This window comes from Micropterus dolomieu, linkage group LG16 (genome assembly GCF_021292245.1).
Source record: "Micropterus dolomieu isolate WLL.071019.BEF.003 ecotype Adirondacks linkage group LG16, ASM2129224v1, whole genome shotgun sequence".
Taxonomy (NCBI): Eukaryota; Metazoa; Chordata; class Actinopteri; order Centrarchiformes; family Centrarchidae; genus Micropterus; species Micropterus dolomieu.
In genome coordinates, this window is record NC_060165.1 from 20,037,770 (window position 1) to 20,060,839 (window position 23,070).

The 23,070-nt window shown below is 37.1% G+C and overlaps 3 protein-coding genes across 4 annotated transcripts in view; 2 read left to right on the forward strand and 1 right to left on the reverse strand.

The window, feature by feature from the left end:
• Positions 1 to 5,631, reverse strand: part of dclre1c (DNA cross-link repair 1C, PSO2 homolog (S. cerevisiae)) — a 9,766-nt gene extending 4,135 nt beyond the window's left edge. The window contains exons 1-12 of one of the 2 annotated variants that reach the window (XM_046072307.1): positions 5,528 to 5,631; positions 5,355 to 5,447; positions 5,154 to 5,205; positions 4,434 to 4,518; positions 4,084 to 4,143; positions 3,933 to 3,988; positions 3,609 to 3,710; positions 2,618 to 2,690; positions 1,889 to 2,029; positions 1,682 to 1,783; positions 1,049 to 1,185; positions 811 to 865 (exon numbers count right to left, since the gene is read on the reverse strand). In XM_046072307.1, coding sequence (XP_045928263.1) covers positions 811 to 865; positions 1,049 to 1,185; positions 1,682 to 1,783; positions 1,889 to 2,029; positions 2,618 to 2,690; positions 3,609 to 3,710; positions 3,933 to 3,988; positions 4,084 to 4,143; positions 4,434 to 4,518; positions 5,154 to 5,205; positions 5,355 to 5,442 — 951 coding nt within the window. In that variant the 5' untranslated portion in view covers positions 5,443 to 5,447; positions 5,528 to 5,631. Of the gene's footprint in view, positions 1 to 810; positions 866 to 1,048; positions 1,186 to 1,681; positions 1,784 to 1,888; positions 2,030 to 2,617; positions 2,691 to 3,608; positions 3,711 to 3,932; positions 3,989 to 4,083; positions 4,144 to 4,433; positions 4,519 to 5,153; positions 5,206 to 5,354 lie in introns of both variants that reach the window. The other variant, XM_046072306.1, reaches the window with a different exon arrangement.
• An 856-nt stretch (positions 5,632 to 6,487) lies between these two features.
• Positions 6,488 to 8,181, forward strand: meig1 (meiosis/spermiogenesis associated 1). Its single transcript, XM_046072242.1, has 3 exons — positions 6,488 to 6,642; positions 7,270 to 7,452; positions 7,940 to 8,181. The coding sequence occupies exons 2-3, from the start codon at positions 7,306 to 7,308 to the stop codon at positions 8,066 to 8,068; spliced, it is 276 nt and encodes a 91-aa protein (XP_045928198.1). The 5' UTR covers positions 6,488 to 6,642; positions 7,270 to 7,305; the 3' UTR covers positions 8,069 to 8,181.
• Positions 8,182 to 10,436: 2,255 nt separating this feature from the next.
• tmem243b (transmembrane protein 243, mitochondrial b) lies at positions 10,437 to 22,826 on the forward strand. The gene is made up of 5 exons (XM_046071678.1): positions 10,437 to 10,455; positions 14,023 to 14,286; positions 15,118 to 15,168; positions 17,765 to 17,869; positions 19,000 to 22,826. Exons 2-5 carry the CDS (start codon positions 14,209 to 14,211, stop codon positions 19,117 to 19,119), a joined length of 354 nt encoding a protein of 117 aa, XP_045927634.1. The 5' UTR covers positions 10,437 to 10,455; positions 14,023 to 14,208; the 3' UTR covers positions 19,120 to 22,826.
• Positions 22,827 to 23,070: the final 244 nt, after the last annotated feature.

Genomic DNA, 23,070 nt, shown 5'->3' on the forward strand with positions numbered 1-23,070 from the left:
CCCTGAAGCCCAGAATCCCGCAGCCGCCTCTTCACTGTAGATGTTGACACTGGTGTTTTGCGGGTACTATTTAATGAAGATGCCAGTTGGGGACCTGTGAGGCGTCTGTTTCTCAAACTAGAGACTCTAATGTACTTATCTTCTTGCTCAGTTGTGCAATGCGGCCTCCCACTTCTTTTTCTACTCTGGTTAGAGCCTGTTTGTGCTGTCCTCTGAAGGGAGTAGTACACACCGTTGTAGGAAATCTTCAATTTCTTAGCAATGTCTCGCATGGAATAGCCTTCATTTCTAAGAACAAGAATAGACTGTCGAGTTTCAGATGAAAGTTCTGTTTTTCTGGCCATTTTGAGCGTTTAATTGACCCCACAAATGTGATGCTCCAGAAACTCAATCTGCTCAAAGGAAGGTCAGTTTTGTAGCTTCTGTAACGACCTAAACTGTTTTCAGATGTGTGAACATGATTGCACAAGGGTTTTCTAATCATCAATTAGCCTTCTGAGCCAATGAGCAACCACATTGTACCATTAGAACACTGGAGTGATAGTTGCTGGAAATGGGCCTCTATGCACCAAAAACCAGACATTTGCAGCTAGAATAGTCATTTACCACATTAGCAATGTATAGAGTGTATTTCTTCAAAGTTATAACTAGTTTAAAGTTATCTTCATTGAAAAGTACAGTGCTTTTCCTTCAAAAATAAGGACATTTCAATGTGACCCCAAACTTTTGAACGGTAGTGTAAATAAGGAAAAGACACACACACACACACACACACGTACGTTTAATAATTTAAATAACAAATTGAAGTACCTCTGAGTAGGAGGAGTGGAAACTGAAGCAGGCTCTGTAAGAACTGGCTCCTGTTCTGGAAACACAACAAAAAAGAAATATTTACACTCATAAACCAAACTTAATGTTATTTATAATGAATTATTCTGTCAGTGTCTTTTCAGAACAAGCATATTATACAACTGAGTTTTAAATGTAATCAGGCCTTGAGAGGAGTTAGTATTTCCATAAACTCTCAGACATTTGAACATGTTCTTACTTTATTATAACGTTGGTTTTCTTCGTCCTCTCTCCGAACCACATGGTGGACGGTTTGATGCTGATGATACGAAGTGGAGTCCCATCAGGGGCTGTACAGCCACACGGCAGCCTGCTGCCTTGGAAAAACTCCTCGTCCTACACAAATCAGTGAATCAAGTGACAAAAGAACAATGAAACAAAAACAAAAGTAAACAGTTACAATCAGCTTTCTGTTTTAACTTATTTGTTTTTTTTACTCACTATGATTTTATTGCACTTACAGTAATGAGCACAGTTGAGAGAGCAGAAGAGAGACAGAGAGGCAAGTCTGCAAGCGCCATCACACATTAATCTCACTGCCTCGTTTCTTCATATCCGATATAAGGACGAACGGACCTTAAAAATACTCCCGTTTCTTACTCATTTATAACTTGTTCCAATTCAGAACCAGTGCTTCAGGCAGTTTCCTCGTTATAAAACCCTCGTCTACGAGGTAATACAGCTTCTGAATGACAGATGATTTTATAGATGACATCTGTAAACCACATTTCCCTGTTCCCACTTATCTGAATAACCAGAGACAAACCTTGGATTTGTATGTATGTATGTATGTATGTATGTATGTGTGTGTGTGTGTGTGTGTGTGTGTGACCTTAGGGTGTCGACAGGCATGGATCTGTGTCCTGCGGTCAGTCGTCACGTAGCTCAGGATCTCTGGCATCTTCTTGAACATCGCCAGATTCTTAACATGGATCTGAGTATAATCAAAAAACAGAAGATGTTTACATGTACTGCATGAATTTGTGCATGAAACGACATACAGAATACGTGTATAGAAATGTGTGCGCGTTTGTGTTACCTGTGTATTGAACTCCTCTCCCAGGTTGGTAAACAGGTATTCGTATCCATACGCAGCTTTACAGTTCAGCCATGCAACATGATATGAACTCTGGCTGATCCAGTTTCCAATGAGCTCTGAGATCCCTTTCAGACAGACCTCCTGCACACACAGAAAAATCTTCTATGATAAACACTTTTATTTTACAAAAGGTATTCATTTCACAATTGTAGTAGACTAAGCAAACCACAAAACATTCACATTTTAGAAGCTGCAACCAGAGAATTTAGGCATATTTTTTTCTTCTCGATTAGCAAAAATTGCTCTGTCAATCGACTAATCGATTCAACCTCTAAACTACCGTTTAATTGCATAATAAAAAATAAAAGCCATAGTCATTCTGGCCAACACTTTAGACAAAAACTACAATCTGGTGAAGTGATATGTCTTCCAACTACAGTGGACTGAAAAGTGTCAGTATTTGAATTCAATCAAATTTTGTTCAGTTGACTCATAGCATGTGAAATGAAACTTTACCCACAAATGACTGAGGCTAGACTCTAACTAAACGTTGCTCAATCCAGCTAGCAGCTACATGTTATGTTCAGCTAAAAACACTACAGCTGTAAACCATCTGCTAATATATTTCAAAACATTAAAATGTTCCTTACTATTCCTGAACTTCACTGCTAAAGACTCCAATATATTCCTCCACTGCAATTGAATCATGTTAACATCAAAAAAACTTACCCGAGTAGGAATCTGGTAGAATCGTGGATCATAGAAAGTGGAGTCCAGATAAATAGTTTGAATATCCTTCACTCTGGATGTGAAAGAAAGAGAAAAAAAACCCAGCATCAACAGTGATGAAGCAAATCAAAAAACAAACAAGATGACGTACATCACATCACTCAGATTACATACAGAAACAAGAAGGTGAAAGTGAAAGCTAACAGAACCGTTTGCTCTGGGGAAAGTCTGACACAACAGGTGAGTTTGACTTCATGCGGCGCTGCGCAGAGCTGACTTAACGTGATTCATGCTGGACTTAAAATAAGGCATGCTGGTTAGAAATTGTGTCAGACTTTCGTTGGCGCTGCAAAACGTCACCATGTCACATGACATTAAAACCTTGACATGACGGCGCAGTTTTTATTTCCGAGCCCTGGAGCTCACGTTAGACTATCAAGTCGGCGAAAGTCGGCCACCATCATCTCGAACGCACCTACTTTCTAACCAGCATGCCTTATTTTAAGTCCAGCATGGCCTCAGGGGGCAGTAATGAGCCCATTACAGTTTGACACACCAGAACGAGGTGAAAAATACTTATTTGAACAAGTCACAAATGTGAGTTGTATGTTTTCATCAGAAATGTTTGCAAGACGTAATGGATGAAGGCTAACTGGTTGTTTTGGCAAATGTATGTCTGGTTAACTTGCCCTACTCCAATAAGGAGCTGCAACAACCTGCTTCTGAGCCCAGATTATTTAGGAAGATTTAAGTAGGATTATGTTTGTATAACGAGTAATTTTGTATCTTATGATTGGACTGTTTACTGTTATTGCTTTTATATCTTATTTAAGTTTGATCTTAATCTTTTTCTCTGCCCTGCTGGATCAAAACTATAAAATTAAACCTAATTATCTCTGACTTTTCTGAATAAATTATCAAAGTCCTAAACTTTACTGTCTTTACTTATTTTCCAGAACTTCGAAAGAAGAAGACGTTCATTAGGACCAACCTGCTTCCAGAGTGCAGATGTTCCATTCTCGAGACGTCTCCAGCAGCAAACCTAAAGTCTCCTGTATACAACACGTTCCCTTGGGATCCCTCGAACAGGAACCTACAGACAGACGCTCACCATTTCAGACTTTTCATGTTAGGATGTCTTAACAATTACCTTTTCAAAAAACATAAATAAATAAAGTAAAGCTTTGTCACATGACATATCATATTTGAAATTATTAGAGGTTATTTTTCTTGCATGCTGTGTTGTGGCAGCTGGCAACATACGTAAACAAAGACAGAGAAAAATCAGGAAGAGGTTAAGAATGGTTTGACTTGCATAACAGAGCCGGGACAGTGGCCTGCAGGAAGCAATGTGACCACAAGCTCTTCTTTCTGGCAACAAGATGGTTAAAACACAAGTTAGAAGGACAAAAGCCAAATCTACATGTATTAAACCCTGTGAAAATTAGGAAATGCTCAGTTTTTACCTCTCCAGTTGCCTCATTAACCAGAGAAATCTGAGTCGGACTCTCCAGCTCTAAAGCAACCTAGAACAGATCATTCACCAGGGGAGAAAGAAAAATATTTCCATGGAAAAAGAGACAGTACTTTCAATTCCACTACTCACAGCATCGCTGCCCTCACAATACCAGAACGCAAAGTAAGTTGAAGAAAAAACAAAACAAAAAAAACTCCAATTTAAAAGAATTGTACAAGTTAGCAGATATAACTTAATTGACTTTGATTATTCACAGTTACTCAGCAGTAGATAACACTCCTAATTATCCCACCCTCTACACCGCAAACAAAGACATTTGCTGTAATAGAGCAGACTTACGACATATTCCTCCCAGAAAGCGTACTTGGGATTGCTTAGCAGAAGTTCTTTGGTCACGAAGGAGCAGTAAAGCCTGACTGTACGACTGAAACCAGAAGAGAATATCAGGCCGGCAGAGACACAAACAGACAGAAGTAGCTTAGTATACTGTACAAGTGCCATTACAGCTGGACTGAGGCACGAGTGAACTAAGTGGCTGCTTCAGGCCAAATTACAAGTGTTGCATCCTCTGTTCATATGAGTCCTAATGTGATGGTAACAGTCTGTGGTTCCTTAAAATTGTGTACAGCTGTACTGAAATCATTCAGCAATTCAGGATACATGTAGTTCAACCAGTTTCAAATCCATCTCACTGTACAGAGGGAAGGAATATGACTGCTTGAGCGGGATGGAAAAATACTGTTTAATCAAAAATCGTAGTATTTATTGCTAAATATGTTTCTCAAACTGTTTACTTCTATTTAATATTGATCAATACATTGAATTATTTTGTGAAAATTTGCCAAAAACAAAACAATGATTATATGAAAGGTGCAACTTGGGACTAAGTGTTCAAAAGGTTACTAGTGATGTTATTTTCCAGCACAAACGTCAAACCACTAGTGTCCTCCTTCAGTATCAGTGGCGTTAAAAAAACAGAAGCCAGTGCCTAAAAGGTAAATTACTGTTCCCTCTTAAAAATTAAGTAAAACGTTGCTCAATAGACCAAACTGTCTTCACCTCAACTTCAGTTTTCTCTTCAGTATCGGTCCCTTCAGTCCTTTCATGTGATCTGTGATGAAGCGATAAGACAGATGAGCAGCAGGGAAACTTATCGTAATCTGTTGTTACAAGGCTCTGTGAACGGTAAAGGTTTTAAACTTTACTTAATAATGTTATTTAAGGCTGACATACACAGGCTGATGAGGCGAGCTAACTAACCTTTGTGACAGTGGGAGAGGAAATATGCCCGGGCATGTAGGTTCTCCCTGTCGAACCGGTCCAGAGAAACTGTGGGATACTCCTTCATTCGACCTGCAAATGAACTCATCTTTACGCCGAACCTGTTGGCGGTGTTGTCTAAAATTGATTAAATGTCTGACCGTTGTTTGTACCGGAGAGGGATCATTTTGTTATCATCGCAGACGTTTGTTTGTCCCGCCCACCAATTTCACTTCTTGCTTCTTCTTCTTCGTCGTTTCTTTTTCGGCGGTTGAGGTGAATTTTGTGTGTATTTCCGCCATCTACTGTGAATCTATATATTTATTTTTCATTAACGAACCCCTGGTTAATACCAATATTGTGACAGTGGTTATTATCTTGTGTTCCATATGCCTCAGGAATAAAAAACAGAAAAATAAAATAAAATAAACTTTTATTCAAGGAGGTCAATCGGGGTAAAAACAAACAAACAAACAAACAAACAAACAAACAACTACTGTCCTATGTACAGTAAAGTATTATCAACATATTTATGTTTTAAACACTAATATTTAGAGTGAAATGTAGTTTTTATACACCAAAAACCAACTGCCCACCTATGTGGACGTCATGCAACAGTGGAGTCAGATTGTGACCTGCTAGTTTATCTATTCTGTTTTTAAAAAAAAAAAGATGAAATATGTGATGAATTTTATTATATTATAATGAAGCAGACATTTAACAAATATATTTACATAAATAACAATGCAAAAGTACATATTACAGCATTAAATGAGAGACAAATTTGCATTTTGCTTCCCAAACAAAGAAAGATCTGTTACATTTTACATTGTATATTATCACGGATAAAATATATGCTACTAATTTTCCGCATACATGTGATTACAGTTATAAATACCACTATGAGTGTTTTCCTCTCTTTGTTCTTAAAATATGTGTTTTATTGTTAGTTTTCAATGATTGAGCTTTAAAAAAAACATAATATTACATATATTCAGGTGTGGCAGGACAGTTAAATAATTAAAAAAATAAAACAGAATTTTGTTAAAAGAATGGATTTCAATTTAAGCACAATTCTGTGTTATAAAAAGAATATTTTCTAATAATTCATGTATTAAAAGGTGAATAACACCCGCCAACGGTCCGCCGTGTCCTTTGGCGCCATCTCCTGGTAGCTCCTGGCTTCTGTCCTCCAACACAGAAGAAGAAAGTTCACGGTACTAGGCAACCAAAGCAAACTGTCACTTGTTAACTGGCGTCTGGAAAACAACACGTTTGAACAACAAATGTAAGTAAAATAAACTGTTGTCAGTCCCCTATTTTTGTGGGAAATGTGTGGAAATTTGAGTATATGAGACTGTAAGCTTTTCTAAATTAGTGTTATATAAAAGCAGAGGTTAGCTAACGTGACTTGTCGTCTTTGTAGCCCGACACGAACGAAACTCCATTCAAGATTATAGTATTTTAAAGTATCACTACTTATAGATAAATATACTTACATAACATACTTTTTATTTTGACTTTCTACAATTTTTAGTGTCAATCCTTTTGTTCTGCATACATTGTAATGCATCAAGCAGCGCTTAATTTTTGTAAAATGTCACTTTTAATGACTGGCAGGCCTGTTAGTGACAGTCTCTCTTATACATTATTCCAACGAGTGTCTTTGCTGATTCTTAAGAAAATCAAGAGTGGAGCAGAATATTTACCCCTGCTACAGAGTGTGTAGCAGAAAGATGTTTGTTTTTGTGTTATGGCAAAAAAGCAAATTAGTTAAGCATCTTCTGAACATATAGGCCTATTTTAAGCATTATATGAAGTTATGAATGTAACTCAAAGGTTATTTACAGCTTGTGTTTTGGAAATGTAATTGATGACCCAATTATATGCCTTTTTCTTGACATTGTCTTGTCAGTCATCAGAGAATCTCACATCGTTCAGCATCGCAAACATGTCCTGTACTACTAATAACAACTCCAAGCCGAAGTCCATTAGCAGAGCCAAAGGATGGACGGCAGAGGTGGAAAACCTATTCAGATTCCAGCAGGCGGGCTACAGAGACGAACTGGAGTACATTCAAGTCAAACAAGGGGCTTTGGTAAATATTCTAATCTGACTGTAAAGTTGTAACATTGATCCAGAAAGAGGATCTCTGTTCACCCACTTTTCTTTATCAAGCACAGTTCTTGTAGAGAACTTTGGGTAATGGCAGACTTGCACTAGAAAACAGACAAATTTGGTAAACAGTTTTAGAAAATCTTAAATTTTGTTGAACTCAGAATATATAATTAGAATAATTGCATTGGTACGTACAGTGTTTTAAGAAGGTAAAATTATGTCAAACATACATGTACGTCTGAGAATAAAACTGAATGCGTACAGAGGATTTGAATTTACCACTCAGCAGTATTACACATGAATTCTGTCATTTAAAGACAATGTGTTTGACAGGCTGGTACTTGCATAAGCCTCCTCTAGCGAAGTGATCTGTTTTATTGATGGATAAAAGACAAGCTGTGTCTATTGTACCTAAAAATAGTCAGTTATAAATATCTTCCCTGTCTCTTTTTCTGTTTCCGTCTCAGATCGACAAATGGCCAGAGACCGGCTTTGTGAAGAAGCTGCAACGTCGAGACGACACATTTTATTACTACAACAAGAAAAGGGAATGTGAGGACCGCGATGTCCACAAAGTCAAAGTCTATGCATATTAAGGTGTTCTGGACTTTATCCATGTATCATTATGATACAACGGTAGCCCGTCAACACACAGTATGGGCACAAACACACCCATTTTGAAGAAGAAATAAAGGAAAACTGCATTTGAGAACCTGACTGAAGTTTGTTTGTCAAAAATAGCAAGGTTGCCTGTTTAATTTATCATCTCTAAACTTTCAAAAGCAATTTTTAATACACTAAAAAGCTCAGATTTTAAGGCTGTCTGCTACAGTTAGATGTGTGCATGACATGAATAAAAAATAGAAGAGAATATGAGGTAAATCTTGGACTTTTTGAGCCACAGTGAAATAATTTTACAACAGATAGAGATAACAGCAATGTAGAGAATATGTTAAATATGGGCGAAAAATAAAAATAACTGTTGTTTTAATCTGCTTTTTTTTGTCATTTATGCTTTTTTTTCTTTTAATTTTTTTGAGCTAGGAAAGGTAAAAGAAGACTGAGGTGGAACTGCGGGGCCTTTCGTTGTGTTTAATGGTCATTAAGAAGAGGATGGCAGCATTTTTGATCCATCACATTCAAATACGCCATGGAGCCATGTCAAGTGTTGTGTAGTGTTTTAGCAGCACTGAAAAACAAGTTTTACTTAGATACATTTCATGAGTTAAGTAATACTTTTTAGTTTTAATTACATCATTGCAATAACCAAATGTTTTGCTTTTTTACTATATTAAGCTGGATATTTCATGTTCACTCACTGTAATGTGCATGTCCTGTTTCAAATGTGACCGAAGGTTTGTTTTGTTGTGATTAAACTGGGCCTCTCATACTCTCCTCATGTGATGGTAACATGAGGGGTGAGATTATGCATGGACCCCACTGCCTTTCAGATCTGAGGTTTTACCCCAGATCAAGGACATATCGCTTTACAGCTGCCTGGGGAAGGGAGATTTATGCTTTATTAACTTGTAATTAGAAAGAAAGTTGACCCTGTGGTGCTGTACAGTGAAATTCACACTGCAGTTTACAGTGACTGCACTAGGACCGCAAGGCAGGTGAGTAATGCAACATTACATTATATTAAGGCCTATTTTTATATGTATAATTACATTTGGTGCCTTTCTCTTTTAGTGTAGGCCAGCGTAGGTATATATTAGAAACAAATGCTGTTGGTTATTAAATCATAGTGTGGGTTACAGTCTACAGTTCTTTCTCAAAGAAAGTACAGCTAGAGATACACCATTCAGAATTGTGACGATTTCATGAACTCTTTTCGTCACACACTTAATCTGAGCCTTTATGTCCCCACCACTTTTCAACACAAAATGACGCCCTTACAATCGATGGGTTACAAAGTTCACGTTAGTTTCTTTGGTGCGCTATTCTACAGCCAGAGGTCATGACGCCAAACTTCATTCAACATTTTGACGATTTAAGGTAGGTCTTTCACGTGTATCAAGACACTGCATTTACAAGATACAAGCTTGATTATTTGACATTATACAACGCAATGTTATTTGACTTGTCGCACACTGCAACTTCCTGAAATTGTGCGAGTCCTTGATTGGGTATGGGCAAGGTGTAAAATTAACTTTTTTTTGTGAATGTACAAATGTACATGTTTACCAGGCACTCAGTAGATTAATATTGTTTTTTTGGCTGGTGAAATCTACCAGCCACTTGTATATTTTACAAGAATTTTGCTGGTGCCTGTGCTAATTTTATACCCTGGGTATGGGTTTATATAAACCACCAAACTTCCTTAATCAAATGAATCGAAACGTTTAAAGACTAAACTAAACAAACAAAATGGCAGTTTAAATTTGTTTCATATAGTAATGCATGGTGACTGTTAGTTACATTCTTCTCGGGTCAAATGCAATGTAGTATTTCCTGGATAAATGTTTCATTAAAAATTGATACGCAGTACTTCTGCCTTTTCGCGTCCACTGTTAAATAACCTGATTTTTGAATGAAGTTCGGCGCGCCGCGTGTGCGTCAGTGAACCTGCTTATCAAGCCGTACCATGGTCGGCTCAACAGTAATTGACCTCGCCTTTAACAGCTGCCGGGCTTATTCCCTTTAATTCACACTCGACCCTCTTGCTCTGCTTTTGTGAAGTTGTGTTTCCAGCGGAGGCGACACGTCGGATGTAAGGCAAGTGTGCGAGTAAACCGGGGACTTCAAATAGTAAAATCAGTGGCTTATCAGCATGTTCATTAGATCTTGTAAATGTATTGATTCTTCTTCACAGTTCAGGAGCTGTCTGTGTGGTTAGCTTAGCTTCGTTAGCAAGACAACCTGCTGTACAGTTGGCCTTGTTAAAGCTCGGGTTAGCTAACAGTAGGAAAGGTAGCTTTAGTGTTATCGTTTATAATAGTCATTTTATACCTGCTTGGAAGTATTGATAACAAAATATAAGGTGTGTTTTCAGCTTATTCTCCACTTAACGGTAACATATGGTTGCTCAGGTAGAGTTTAAGCCTCTGGCAATAAGTTACACGGCTAACAAGCTGTTTGGGTAAAGTTAAAGGTATTTGCTTAGCTATCGCCTAGCAAGATAGTTGTTAAGCTATTAACTAATCAAGATAATTGATAAGATTGGAGAGAGATGTCACGTCTTGTCAGGTGGTGCAAAAATGTGGTGGTCTCATTTGGCTCTTAACTAAAGTTACTCCTCTAAAACATGCTGGTAATGTTTTGATATCCTCTTTTAGAGTAAAGGATCTCTGAAGCATAATGTTCATTTACTGAGAAGTGTTTTGGGACTTTTCTCTTTTCTCTTCACTGCACACAGGTGGGATTAAACCACTTCTGTATGTTGACATTTACTGAAAAAGCTGTTGAATCACATGCTACTCCAGGTGTGAGCAGGTCCCTTAAAATGTTTTAAAACTTCTAAATAAACACAATCTCTACAAATGTCCAGCCGCAAAAGTCATTAAATTATCTAAAATTTTAGTTTGAGTAAACCTTATTCTCAACATAAACTTTTCATCTGATTTAGTTTATTTATTTGTTAGAATTAGTTGATCGAGTTGAAACAATTAGTTGATTAATCAGTTTGGTCTGTGACAGAAAATGAATAAGCAACTACTCTGATGATTTGTTTCAACAAATCACTGATTTGAGCATATTTATATGGTGCATCGAGTAAGCACACATCAATAATTGATGTGTGCTTACTCGATGCACCAGCTTAGTTTAATATGATAGTAAATTCAATTTATTTGAGTTTTGGTGTGCTGGTCAGATGTTAGTTGGTTTTGTTAGCCTTCTATAATATTTAAATGCATATCCTTGGGTTTTGAACTGTTTGACATTTTTAAATGTCAAGAAAATAATCACCACATTAATCAATAAGTGTTTGTTGCAGCCATAGTCTATATATTATAGATTTGGGTGGTGTTATAATCACATAAGACCAACATAAACTTTACCTATATGGCAAAGTTAACATACCTAACTATGTGTTGCAGTTAATACCTTTGTATTTACCTGCAACACATAACTATAATTACTGAATTAGTAGTTTTATTTCCTTGATTTGTTCTTGTTTATATTAATTCTCATGGTTTTATCCCGGTATAATTAAACTGTGGGTTGTACTGTCGGCTCACACTTGAATATTATATTATGAATGTTTTTCTTCTTAGCTCAGTTAAGTCGTGGGGTCTCTTTTAAGAAGCCTAGAGAATCACAAGGCTGTGGAGGAATGTAGCTTTTGGCCAGTTTTATGCCAGCTCATAATAAAGCTCTTGTTTTCCACTCTGTGTTTTCTGCTGAGAAAGCTGTGCGAGGGTCTTATTTTCCTCTCCTGCTGCCTTCTGACACAGAAAGGAAGCAGCGACCGCAGCTGACGTCTTTGTGCAAACGGTTGTTGAACTTTGCGTGAAGACGTGGTGTGAAACTGCAGTGTTAGAGAAGTATATCTGAACCTTTCTGGAAGCTCCTGTGAAGTTGTCTCTACAGTTATGTACTTTGTAAGCCTCTCTGAAAATAATTAGATTAAGAGACTGTGGTTTTGTTGTTTCTGTTAATGCTCAGTGTGTAAACATGGGCTGATTCACCGGCTTTGCAAACTGAACAGCGGGCTGAGCCTAAACTTTCCCCTGCTTTTGAGCTAATAATGCTGTCTGAGGTTTGGTTGTGTGATGTCTGGAATATCATGTTTTTTTTGAGAGCTGTAATCAGACAAAGAAATTAGAAATGTCTCCAGGGGAAGTTGGGAATATGAAAAATCTCACAGCGTGTTTCACATATTTATTGCATTAGCTCAGGGCTCTCAAATTACTCGGGGTTGGTCTCTCCTAGGCCTTTTTGACACTTGGAGAAAAAACATCAGTATTTAAAAAAAGAAATGAACACATAATCTCAATTATATACAATGTGAAGCCGAATCATAGTCATATTGCTCCAAATGTTTTGTAGAGAAATGAAACTTGAAATTGTATGTGTGGTCAACAGCATTAGTAGGGAAAGCCATAAAGTTTGCTGGTCACAGCTTCCTTACTTTTCGATATCCTACTTTCATTACACTTTTGTCCCTTCACTATTCCAGTTTCAGATATATTTAGCTCTGCGGGCCTTGAAAAGCACTGTTTTTGTTTGGGGTTGTGTTTGGAAATTAGAGGTTTAAACAAGGTGAAAAATGTGCGCCAGCCAAATGCTGGTAAAATCCAGTATGAAAGTGTCTGGTAGCTTTCAGACACAAAATAATGATTTACTGTTGAATGTCTAATGAATTCGAACATTTATTATCTGTCATGTTCATAATTTTCAAAAGTAAATTTCCAACCCTGTGTTCAAACCTTGGATTGACTTTTACATTGTGGCTGAATCAGTGTGAGGTTATATTTAGTTTTCATCTCTGCTTCCTCTTTTAAACAGCTGTCATCATTGTCAGTACTCTTTCTGTGAAAGATGGAGCAGACATGTGGTTGTTATCACACCTGAAAAAAGAGGAAGTGGAGCAGAATTGAGCTACACTAAGTCTGATTTGATCAGTAGTGGTTGACCAACATAGAAAGAAAACAACCACCTCCCACTATTAGAGACACTGCTTATTTATTTATTTATATTTTAAAAAACACAGTAACTATGGGAGTGTCTTAATGCTTTTATATTATTTTAATCTGAATAAAAAGAGATTTAGCGCTGTTGTAGTTGAACTAAAACTCCATTTTTTTTATTAGAATCCACATTACTCCACAAAATGAATGCTAGTCCGCACAGAATAATAACAATTATTAGGTAATCTATTGATTATTTTTACAATTTATCTATTTATTGTTTCATCTATAAAATGTCCTAAAATAGTAAAAAGAAAATTGACCATCATAATTTGGTGCAAGATGACATCTCCAAATGTCTCAATTTGTGACCAATGGTCCAAAACACAAAGGTATTACATGTATAATGATATAAAACAGAGAAATACAACAAATCCTCACATTTTGAGAAGTAGGAACATGCAAATGTTTCGTGTTGTTGTTTGCAAAGTACTCACAGAAACATGTTGAGGATTCATTTTCAGTTGATCAACTAATAAATTAATTGACTGATTATTTCAGCTCTAATAAAAAGTAGACATATCGGCAACAAAAAATAAGATTAATAATTTTACATAAAGGTTAAGCAATGAAAACTTGCAAACCAAATAAGTAATTATCAGCATAAAGAAGAAAAAAAAGATCCAAAATGTTCCGAACTGCAATAACTAAAACAAAAGTAGCATCTTTGTGAGATTCATGAATGTATATATGTGGAGTAAATGTGGAAATTGGATGTAAAGACATACACTTATTGCTTTGATCCTAGTAAAATTAAAAGGGAGACATAATGAAACACGGGATTTTTAAATGGTTTTAAAATCAAGGCAGGATGTTGCATGAAACCTGGTGTTGTGAGGGAGTGTGTTGTGTGATTGTGGGTTTTACGCTTCAAAGCATTTCCTGTATTACAGCTTCTTCTCTTTTGTGCTTCACAGGTAACCTACCTGGTTGGTAGAGTCACCCTCCGTAATGACCTCATCAGTCTTTTGACACTGATAGCTTCCCTGACACTGTAGCCAGAAGCTAGCTAGCTAGCATGCAGCACTGGCCCGGTCTTTCCAGGAGGCAGCGCTGCTGAGAGGCGAGCAGTCAGTGCTGAGTGTGTGTCTGCCGATCCGGCTATGGATGACTTCACCACCAGGACGTACGGCACCAGCGGCCAGGACAACAGACCACTGTTCGGGGAGACCTCGGCACGGGTAGGAGTCTGGAGGAAGTGTAATTAGTACCAGGATTCAATTAATATTAATACTTTTAATACTGGTAATAAAGTATATAAATACCTTTTACCTTAAAAACAAATAACAGAAGTAGATAAAAACCCAAAACATAAGATATAAAACAAGAAAAAACGTGTTTAAACAGGACACTGCTGGTGTCCCATACAACCCCGGCTGCTCTATTAAGGAGGAAAAATGTGCTTACATCCAGTGGCAAAAAAAAGGTATCGTAAAAAATACACCAATGCATAATGGCTTGAATTCCTCAGGGTGTCTCACATGTGTGCCTTGTTTTTAAAATGTATTGGCCCCTGTCAGGGACCAAGCAGTAAAGGCAGAGACACAAGGTTGAGGTTTAGAAAACTTTAGGCTTTATTTAGCCAACTAAATCAATTAAAGGCCAAAACGTGTTTAAACCACATTAGACAAAAAGGTATCAACAGAATTACTTAAAGTGGGTCAGTTAACTAAACTGATAAGAATACTACAACATAAGTCTGAACTGAACAAACCTGACCTCCTGAATGACACAAAAAGAGTATATTAGTATATATACACATAAGCTGTGTCTCAATTTGCGCCCTTCCATACATACAACAAGTACGGCAAAATGCAGTGCACAGAGTACGGATGGTGCACTCATATTGGCCAAAAAGTTGAGTGTGGAGCGCTGGACACTTCTCTCCCTCAACGGCCGCCAACAACATGGGAGAAGTGGAAGTCAGTCAAAGTGTCTTGACAGAGTGCAAAGATGTCAGACATTTGATGGTGATTTGCATAAACTGATGTGTTAAACCGTCTTTCTTGCAGGATCGAATCATCAACCTGGCTGTGGGGGGCTTTACGTCTTTGGTCGTTTTAGTAAGTACACATCCTCTGCAGCATCACTGGTTCACTGCATGTAGCGTGTTTATGAAGTTCAATATACAGATGACATCAGAATGGTAGCGTTTCTACTTAGGAATCATCGTAATCATTTTACAGCAGCTTTCTGACTCATTTTGTGAAATCAGGAACAGAAAACAGCCTGCAGAGCAGCTTTTCCCCCCAAGCTATCAGACTCTTAAACTCTAATTCATCCTCAGCACTGCTCCCGTGATGATAGTTTCTTTCTGTTTACCATTTTTCATAATTGATTCTTTATTAATGTATGTTGTTTGCTATGTAGCAGAAGGGAGTTACAAAACTCAAATTACACTCTTTAACTTGTTATATTGTGACAAATAAACCTACCTAAAACAAAACTGTTGCAGTAACATGTTGTACTCTGTCTTTATTGTATGTCACAAAATGCGTCTTTCTTCCATTTCAGTGTTTCCCATTAATTAATGTGACCATGGCAGCCCACCATAGTCTAATTTCCTCCGCCATAGTTTCAAAATAAACCGAAAATATTTTTACACATCTCATATTAACATTTAAGACCTCTAACGTTGTGTTTTTGTGGGCATTGCTCAATTATTATATCTGCGGGGGATCGTGGCTTTTGCCTTAATTTGGCCATTCAGTGCACATTTTTATTTTAAACAATTTTATTGAGCAGGCATGTCGAGAACAGGTACAAAGAGTTATAGGACAAATAGTAGCAGCTATGTCGAGGCATTTATGTGCTCTTTTTAAGTCTAGAGTAGTCATAATTGATTCGAGCGATTAAAAGTCTGATATACTGATATTATGAATCTTATTTTAGCACTGAGCAATGCAAGAATTCTTGATGTCGCTTCATAATTGCTTAAACACATCAAAGACCCTTTTAATTATTAATTTTTCTGATGTTTTATTTTCTTATCCAGCTCATTTCAGAAACTTGATTAATCAGCATTAAAGGGTTTTAAAAAGGCTTAACTGAGGCTCCATGAGATCTACAAATATTTTGATGTCATCAAAGTCTAATTTTAAGCCTTTTTCATGTTGAAAATCATTCTCCCAATGTATGTAAATGTACGAATCTGGATATGTAACTGTGGCTACTAACATAAGAGGAAAGGGAAGTTCAGTTAAAACGATGAGTCAACATAAAAAGTGTTACAACAGTCACAGCTTTTGTCCATTTCCTGACTTATTGTAGTAAATCACAACCACCCCTGCTAGCGGCAGAAGGTTTAACGCGTTTTGTCCAGCCTGCAAAGACCACCAAGATGCATTTAATAGAACTTCTCATAAAAGGTAAAAGCCCTTTCCAGACACGCCATAACAGTGTAGTAAATTACTGATCCAGAAGAAAGTGAAGTGATGTTTGGGGAGTCTGAGTGTTCACAGAGCTTGTTTAGAGTCAGAGGCCATATGCAGGTGGTTTAAGAGAGGGCATCAGTTCTGTGTGGAATATTTAAATTGTTCACCATCATCACATTTCCTACAGGGCAGCACCAAAGTTATGGTGATCAACAAAGGTGGAATTACAACAATACATTTTCTTGTGCAGGGTTGATGCTTCTCAAATATGCACATTTTCTGCTTTTTATCTTGGTTTCTACCTTTGTTGGATGTCGGCCTTCAACGTGTTCTGCGCTGCTCTGGGTTCAGTTGATTCTCAGGGCGGTTGCCCCCTCAGTCCTGGCTTAAAGTCTTCTGTCCAGAGGGGCTGCGGTGTGATGTCTCAAAACTTACTCCACCAACCCCAGACATATTCTAAAGACTTTTCTTTGTTCCACTTATGTTTGTTACAAGTTAAATGCTTTTAACACAAGCTAAAAGTGTAACTGTGGTATTGGCACTGTAAATAAAGTAAATGTTATAAATACTTCATCCCCCACTGGTGAGTCCGGTTTAATGGGAGGTTCAGGCTTATTGTGGTACCCAAAATACTCTCAGTTGTTCAGCAGATGTAGGTTAAATAGTAGGCTTAGAAGTGGAACTGTTCTAGCCTTTCATTTAAATTCTTTATCTCAGTTTACAACTGTTTTGCGTCTGGTCACTTTAATTCTTGACTCTTGCTTTTGTTTCTAAGCTCAGACTAACATATTTAATGTCTTTCCAAGTTAAAGAGGTTTCTCTGAAATGGGAAATAGATGATTAATTATCTCGCTCTGTGCACAGGAGCAGTTCAGTCGATTAGTGTATTTGATTTTACTCAGATGGCTAGTTAGTAGCTGTTTGCTGGTTACTAGGTGCTGCTATATATGATTAATAATGCATAAGTGTACTGGATGTCTGTGACATATTTCAGGTGGGCTAAGAGTTACTTAGTAATTTGGTATTTGGTAAAATGCTCAAAATGAAAAGTCGAAGTTTCAGAAATGTAGAATTACTGATCCTGTATCAGCTCAACACTAATGCGTCTCACAAAGTCAATCAACACAACAATGGCTCGTCTCCATTTCTCCAGCAGTGTCACAGATAAAAACTCAACCCACCAGCTCAAACCCAAAATGTCAAGACTTTTTAGATCCTTTTTGAAGGAGTTTTGCAAATTGAACTTATTAAGTGTTTCTAACGTTTGTCCTGTTTTGTCTTCCAGGTGACCGTTATCTGTTCATTTGTGTTCCCTTCGTTGCCTCCACGGCCGCTTAATGTCTTCTTTGCCGTGTGCATCCTGCTAACCTGTGGATCCACAATAGTGCTGGTAACATTAATGATGATAATACTCATCTTTAAGGCTCATTATTTTATTCCATAAGCTGATGTTTCTGCAGCATCGTGCTTTATCAGACCTTTTTATTAAAGTTATTATTAGGTAATTATGTACTTTTACTGTATTCTGCTGTTGATTGGAAAGTCTTGTGCAGTAGAGCACATATCACTTAAAAAGCTACACTGTACACAATTCTTAGAGCAAAAAGTTTCTCATGTTTATCCTTGACAGTTTTTTGTCTACGATAAAGGAGGCTCAGCCCTTACAACAAGCGGCGTCACATACTATGGAAACAGCTGCACTACTTTTACTACTTTTTTTACTTTTACCAGCAAATATTTTTCATTTTTGGGCCACTTATTTGTGTGGCTCTGTTTAAAAATGTCTTAAATCAGGATTTATTTTGAATATTTTATGAAAGAAATCGAGGTAAATGCTGATTTCTAACAATACCCTTTCAGGGAAAATGTTTTTAAGTTTCTTTGAAGGAGTCGGTGTTGCAACTAGGGCTGAAACAATAAGTCAATTAATCCAACATTAAGGTTATGGTTAAAATGTTTGATCAATAATTAATTGAAGGATATTGAAGGAAAGCGATTTGCTGCTTGTAACTATTTTACATAACTGTAAATTAAGTATTTGAAGGTTTTGGGCTTGAACTGACAAAACAAGCAATCTGTAGACATTCTATCATTGTGTTCAGCCATTTTTAGACTAAATTATTAATCCATTAATTGCAGAAATAAGCAATCTAAGTGCATTGTGTTAGGAAAGTTGTGAAGAACATTTACCAAAATTTTCAGATATTTAATTTATATAAAATATTTATATTTTAGACTAAATGATTATTCAGTTAATAATAAAAATAACAGATTAATTGGTAAAAAAAAAATGTTTTATCCATTTATTATCTTAGAGGGAGCTTATTCCTGTTTCCTGTAAAACTGTAGTGGAATAGAACTTTTGTGGTAAATAAATTTCAGGGGAAATCAATTTGAAGCCAAGCTACTCGCTACAATTATATATATATATATATATATATATATAGACATATTTTGTATTGTCAAATTTGTGGAAATAACTTAAATAGGAACCTTTTCATTCATGATTCTCTCCCTCAGATATTCTGGTACCGGCAGGGCGATCTGGAGCCTAAATTCAGAAAGCTGATCTACTACATGCTGGTGTCCATCGTGCTGCTGTGTCTATGTGCCAACCTCTACTTCCACAATGTCAAGTGAAGAGGAGGAGGAAGAAGGGAAGACGTAGCCTTGACACGTGGAAGGACTTCGTGGAGAGACAAACGGACCAACACAACAACAAAAAACTCATCACACACAAACTTTGCTCCCACCTGAGCTGCAGCAAACTGAAGATTCCCGGCCTAAAACCTGTGAGGCTTAATGGTTCCAGTGGGATGAAAACTGTCAGACTTGCTGGTGCTGAAACATAATGCACTGCACACACTCATACACCCAACGTCACGGTATAGAAATCATGATGTACTGTAAGAGGTCATAAATCTGCCTGGAGAAACACTGCTGGAGGATGAAACAGGTGTGTTTACATGAGCATAAACATTGTTATTTACAGTCATATCCTCTCCGCAACAACAAATACTTAACTTTATGACAAAACAACAGGTTTCATAAGAGTGGTATATGATGATGATGATGATGATGAACAGTTAAAGGAAAAATCTGCCCTTTGATCCTGTTAGTGTAGGTCTCCATCCTGTCTTTTTTGTGTCTTTTTACATGTTTCTTTGCCCTCACGTTTCTGATTAACTATATTTATATCTTTAAACAACAGAAAGGAGGGGGGGGCAAACTGTTATTTGTATAAACATTTTAATCATGCTGTCATAATCAACACCAAATTTGTGATGACTACTTCACAATTGTTCCAAACGTTCCTGCAAACTCAAACTGGTAAATCCATATCTGCTGCCTGCTCATTTAACGGTGCATTCAGGGTCAGAAAATATCAGTGTTGGATGACGGGAAGTGGATCAATGAAGAAGCCACTGTCCCAATTCTTTACTACATACAAATATGAGTGTATGTACTACTAACTGTCAGTTTATTGTTTTTTTTAGTTGGTATACTGGAACTCAAACTAAATGTTTTTCCAAATATTTAAAATGTTATCATTTCAAAATCTTCCTGGAGCTTCTTCTTCATCACCATCTGCAGTTTAAAATGTTGCCAGCTGTGAGCAGCGCCTCCAGTTGCTTTGTATATAACATTTTACATGGCACACCCAAAGATCAAGCACTTTTTTTGTATATGTAATTAAGTATGTAGTGTAGAATTGGGACAGAGTCAAACACCCAGCTTGCTCTTGCTCATATGCATTATGGCAGTTAATTGGACAGGATTTGGCTATATTATGCTGTTACATTATTTGCCAGTTTTCTGTCATGTAGCGGTGTTAAAGCTCTACATGTGATAATTTGGCACAATAGTGACAGAGGACTTAAGACAGAACAGAACTTGAGGTTAGGAAACACGTAAAGGAAAATAATGTTGTTTTATATAATTTCTGTTCACCTCAAACAAACAAAACACCACTTTCTGTGAAGGCACCACAATTTTGAGACAGTGTGCTTTCTATAACACCATCCAGGTCATCGTGAGCTGATTTTGAAGGGCTTTAAATGTAGGGCTTCCACCAACAATAACTGATATTGGTGACTTTTGTGGCTTATTATTTTTAGATTAATTAAACAAGTCAATAAAATGTCAGAAAATAATAAAAGAGGCATCTTCAAATGTCTTGTTTTTCTCACCATCAGTTCAAAACTATAAGAGAAAAGCAGCAAATTATCACATTTGATTAGCTTGAATCAGAATGACTTGATGTGCTTGATAACTGACTTATTTAATTACCTAAAGAGTTGACTAATTGATTAATTGTTTCAGTTCTGGAGCTTCTTGGTGAAAAACCTGACATTTTTTTGACTCTTATAAGTTGACAAACCTCCTGAACGCACCATTAGATTTGCTCTCTGAGTGTGTGAAATCACAATGATGCTGTTTTGACCCTCTGATTTGGGGAGGAGGTGCTCTGTAGCCTTCAGTCCTCCCAAAAACCCACAACTACAGCTGTGAATTCTTGAGGCCACTATGGCTTTCTAAGTGGGTTCTCTGGTTTCATGTGTTTGTCTGACTGATGATTGTTTTATATTTATAAAAATATTCAAACTGAACTTGTAGCTGCTGGACGTGAGTGAGTTGCCACGTAGCTTTTAACTGTTGAGATTTTAACAGGGTGGATTTTTCCTTTAACCACGATGGAGATTATGAGCATGTAAACACACTTGAGTGAAGCAGAAGGGGAGGTCTGCCCTTCAGTACTGTAGACTAGCACAAACTAGCTTACCCAACAATAGGACAAGCAGCTTCAGGGTTCTGTGGCGAATATATGCAACTGTTTATATATATATATTTCTTTTCCTTTCTATCACTGCTTCTTCTCTGCTCTTTCAGCTTATCTGTTTATCATGGTTGGATTTAATTAATTTTCCAAATCAAGTCTTGCTAAGAGGATTTTTTATTAGAAACTCATTTAAATGCTGAATTACACTTGACTTACTGCCAATTCTTGCACAAAGCATTGGTTGACTTGCACTTGTATCTAAGCCACACACACAGGCCATCTGTAGCACCAATGAAAATTAATGGGAACATTCCACGTGGCTTAACACTGAAGCTGCATAGCACAACAGATCTGAAGATGGATCTGTACTTGTTTCTATATCACATTGATGTGTCTGCCATCTAAATTTTGCACTAATAATTCTGCCATTTACAAATCTGAGCTGGGCTTTTCCAGTGTCTGTAGCATAAAGCAGTTTGAAGTTAGATTTCTCTGTAGGTTTTTACATCAAGAATGAAAATTCTTTGGTATTTTAGGTACATTCAAGCACATTCACTGTGTTAAAACCAGGCTGGGTTTGGATGTTGCAGGTGCGAAAAACACGGGCTAACAGACTGATGTCTACGTAGCAGCTTTAGTGGCCCACAGCATTCATGGAAAAAAAGAACTGAATAATGGATTTTGTTTCCAAATGTACCTTTGCACCAAAATCTATTGGACACAAATTTTAACCCGGAATTGAGCTATTTTAAAGTCAGCAAAGTAGGACGTCAAAAAAATGATTGTCTTTGTCTAATCGGACCAGTGAAAATGCTCAACACAGTTTCCCAAAGCCCAATGTGATGTTTTCAAATCATTGTTTTGTCCTACCAAAAGTGGAAACCCCAAAGATGTTCTATTTACTATTAAAAACCAGGATATATTCACAGTTCAGAAGCTGGAACCAGAGAATTTTTGGCATTCTTGCTTTAAAAATAGCTTAATTGATGAGCGATTAATCTTCTGTCAGTTGACTAAATCGGTCTTTGCAGCCCTACAGCCAAGAATGAATCACAAAGTAGGGCTGGAACGAAGAGACAGATTCCTCTTCATTCATTAATACCCTGCAGATTTGCACCCTCTGCCAAACTCTTATTGTGGTGTCAGGTTTGTTCACAGGAAGTTCAATCTTAAAGGAAGAGGCTGGCATTTTTTAATTTTTATTGTCAACAAATCCCAATGTGTTAGTCCGTCTATCAATACTTTCTGACATCCTGTCCGAGGCTCTCAGTTCCAAGGAAATAGTGTATTTTTGGGGGACTATTTTAAGCGGCGTATTAATCCACATTTGGCACTTTAGTGAGTAACTGGGCAGTGTATGTGGCATTGAATCAAAATAAGCTACAGTTTGTAATGAAGGAAAATGCCATTCAGTGCAACAGTGTGGCTCACTGATGTGGTTTTAATATATATATATATTTTTTTAAATAATTTAGCTCAATACTTGTGTGTGTATCAAGTGTTGATTTCTTGTTAGTTCTGGTCTTTTTGTGGGATTTGTTGACAGTAAAATATATAATCATTTAAACTTGTCTCATCCCTTTAATATAAAACACCCAGCTTCTCTATGTGACATGATTTCTGGGGGTTGAAAAAGTAAGATTTCATACTTAACTGGCTGTAAAAATCTAAAATTGATGTAGTTTAAATTCTTATGTAGCATTTACTTCCTTGGTTTGCAGCTGTAGGTTTGTTTACATATAATCTGCAGCAAAGCTTTGAGTGACACTTCCACAGAACCTGTGGGGGAAAATGAGCCACGCTTTCCCACC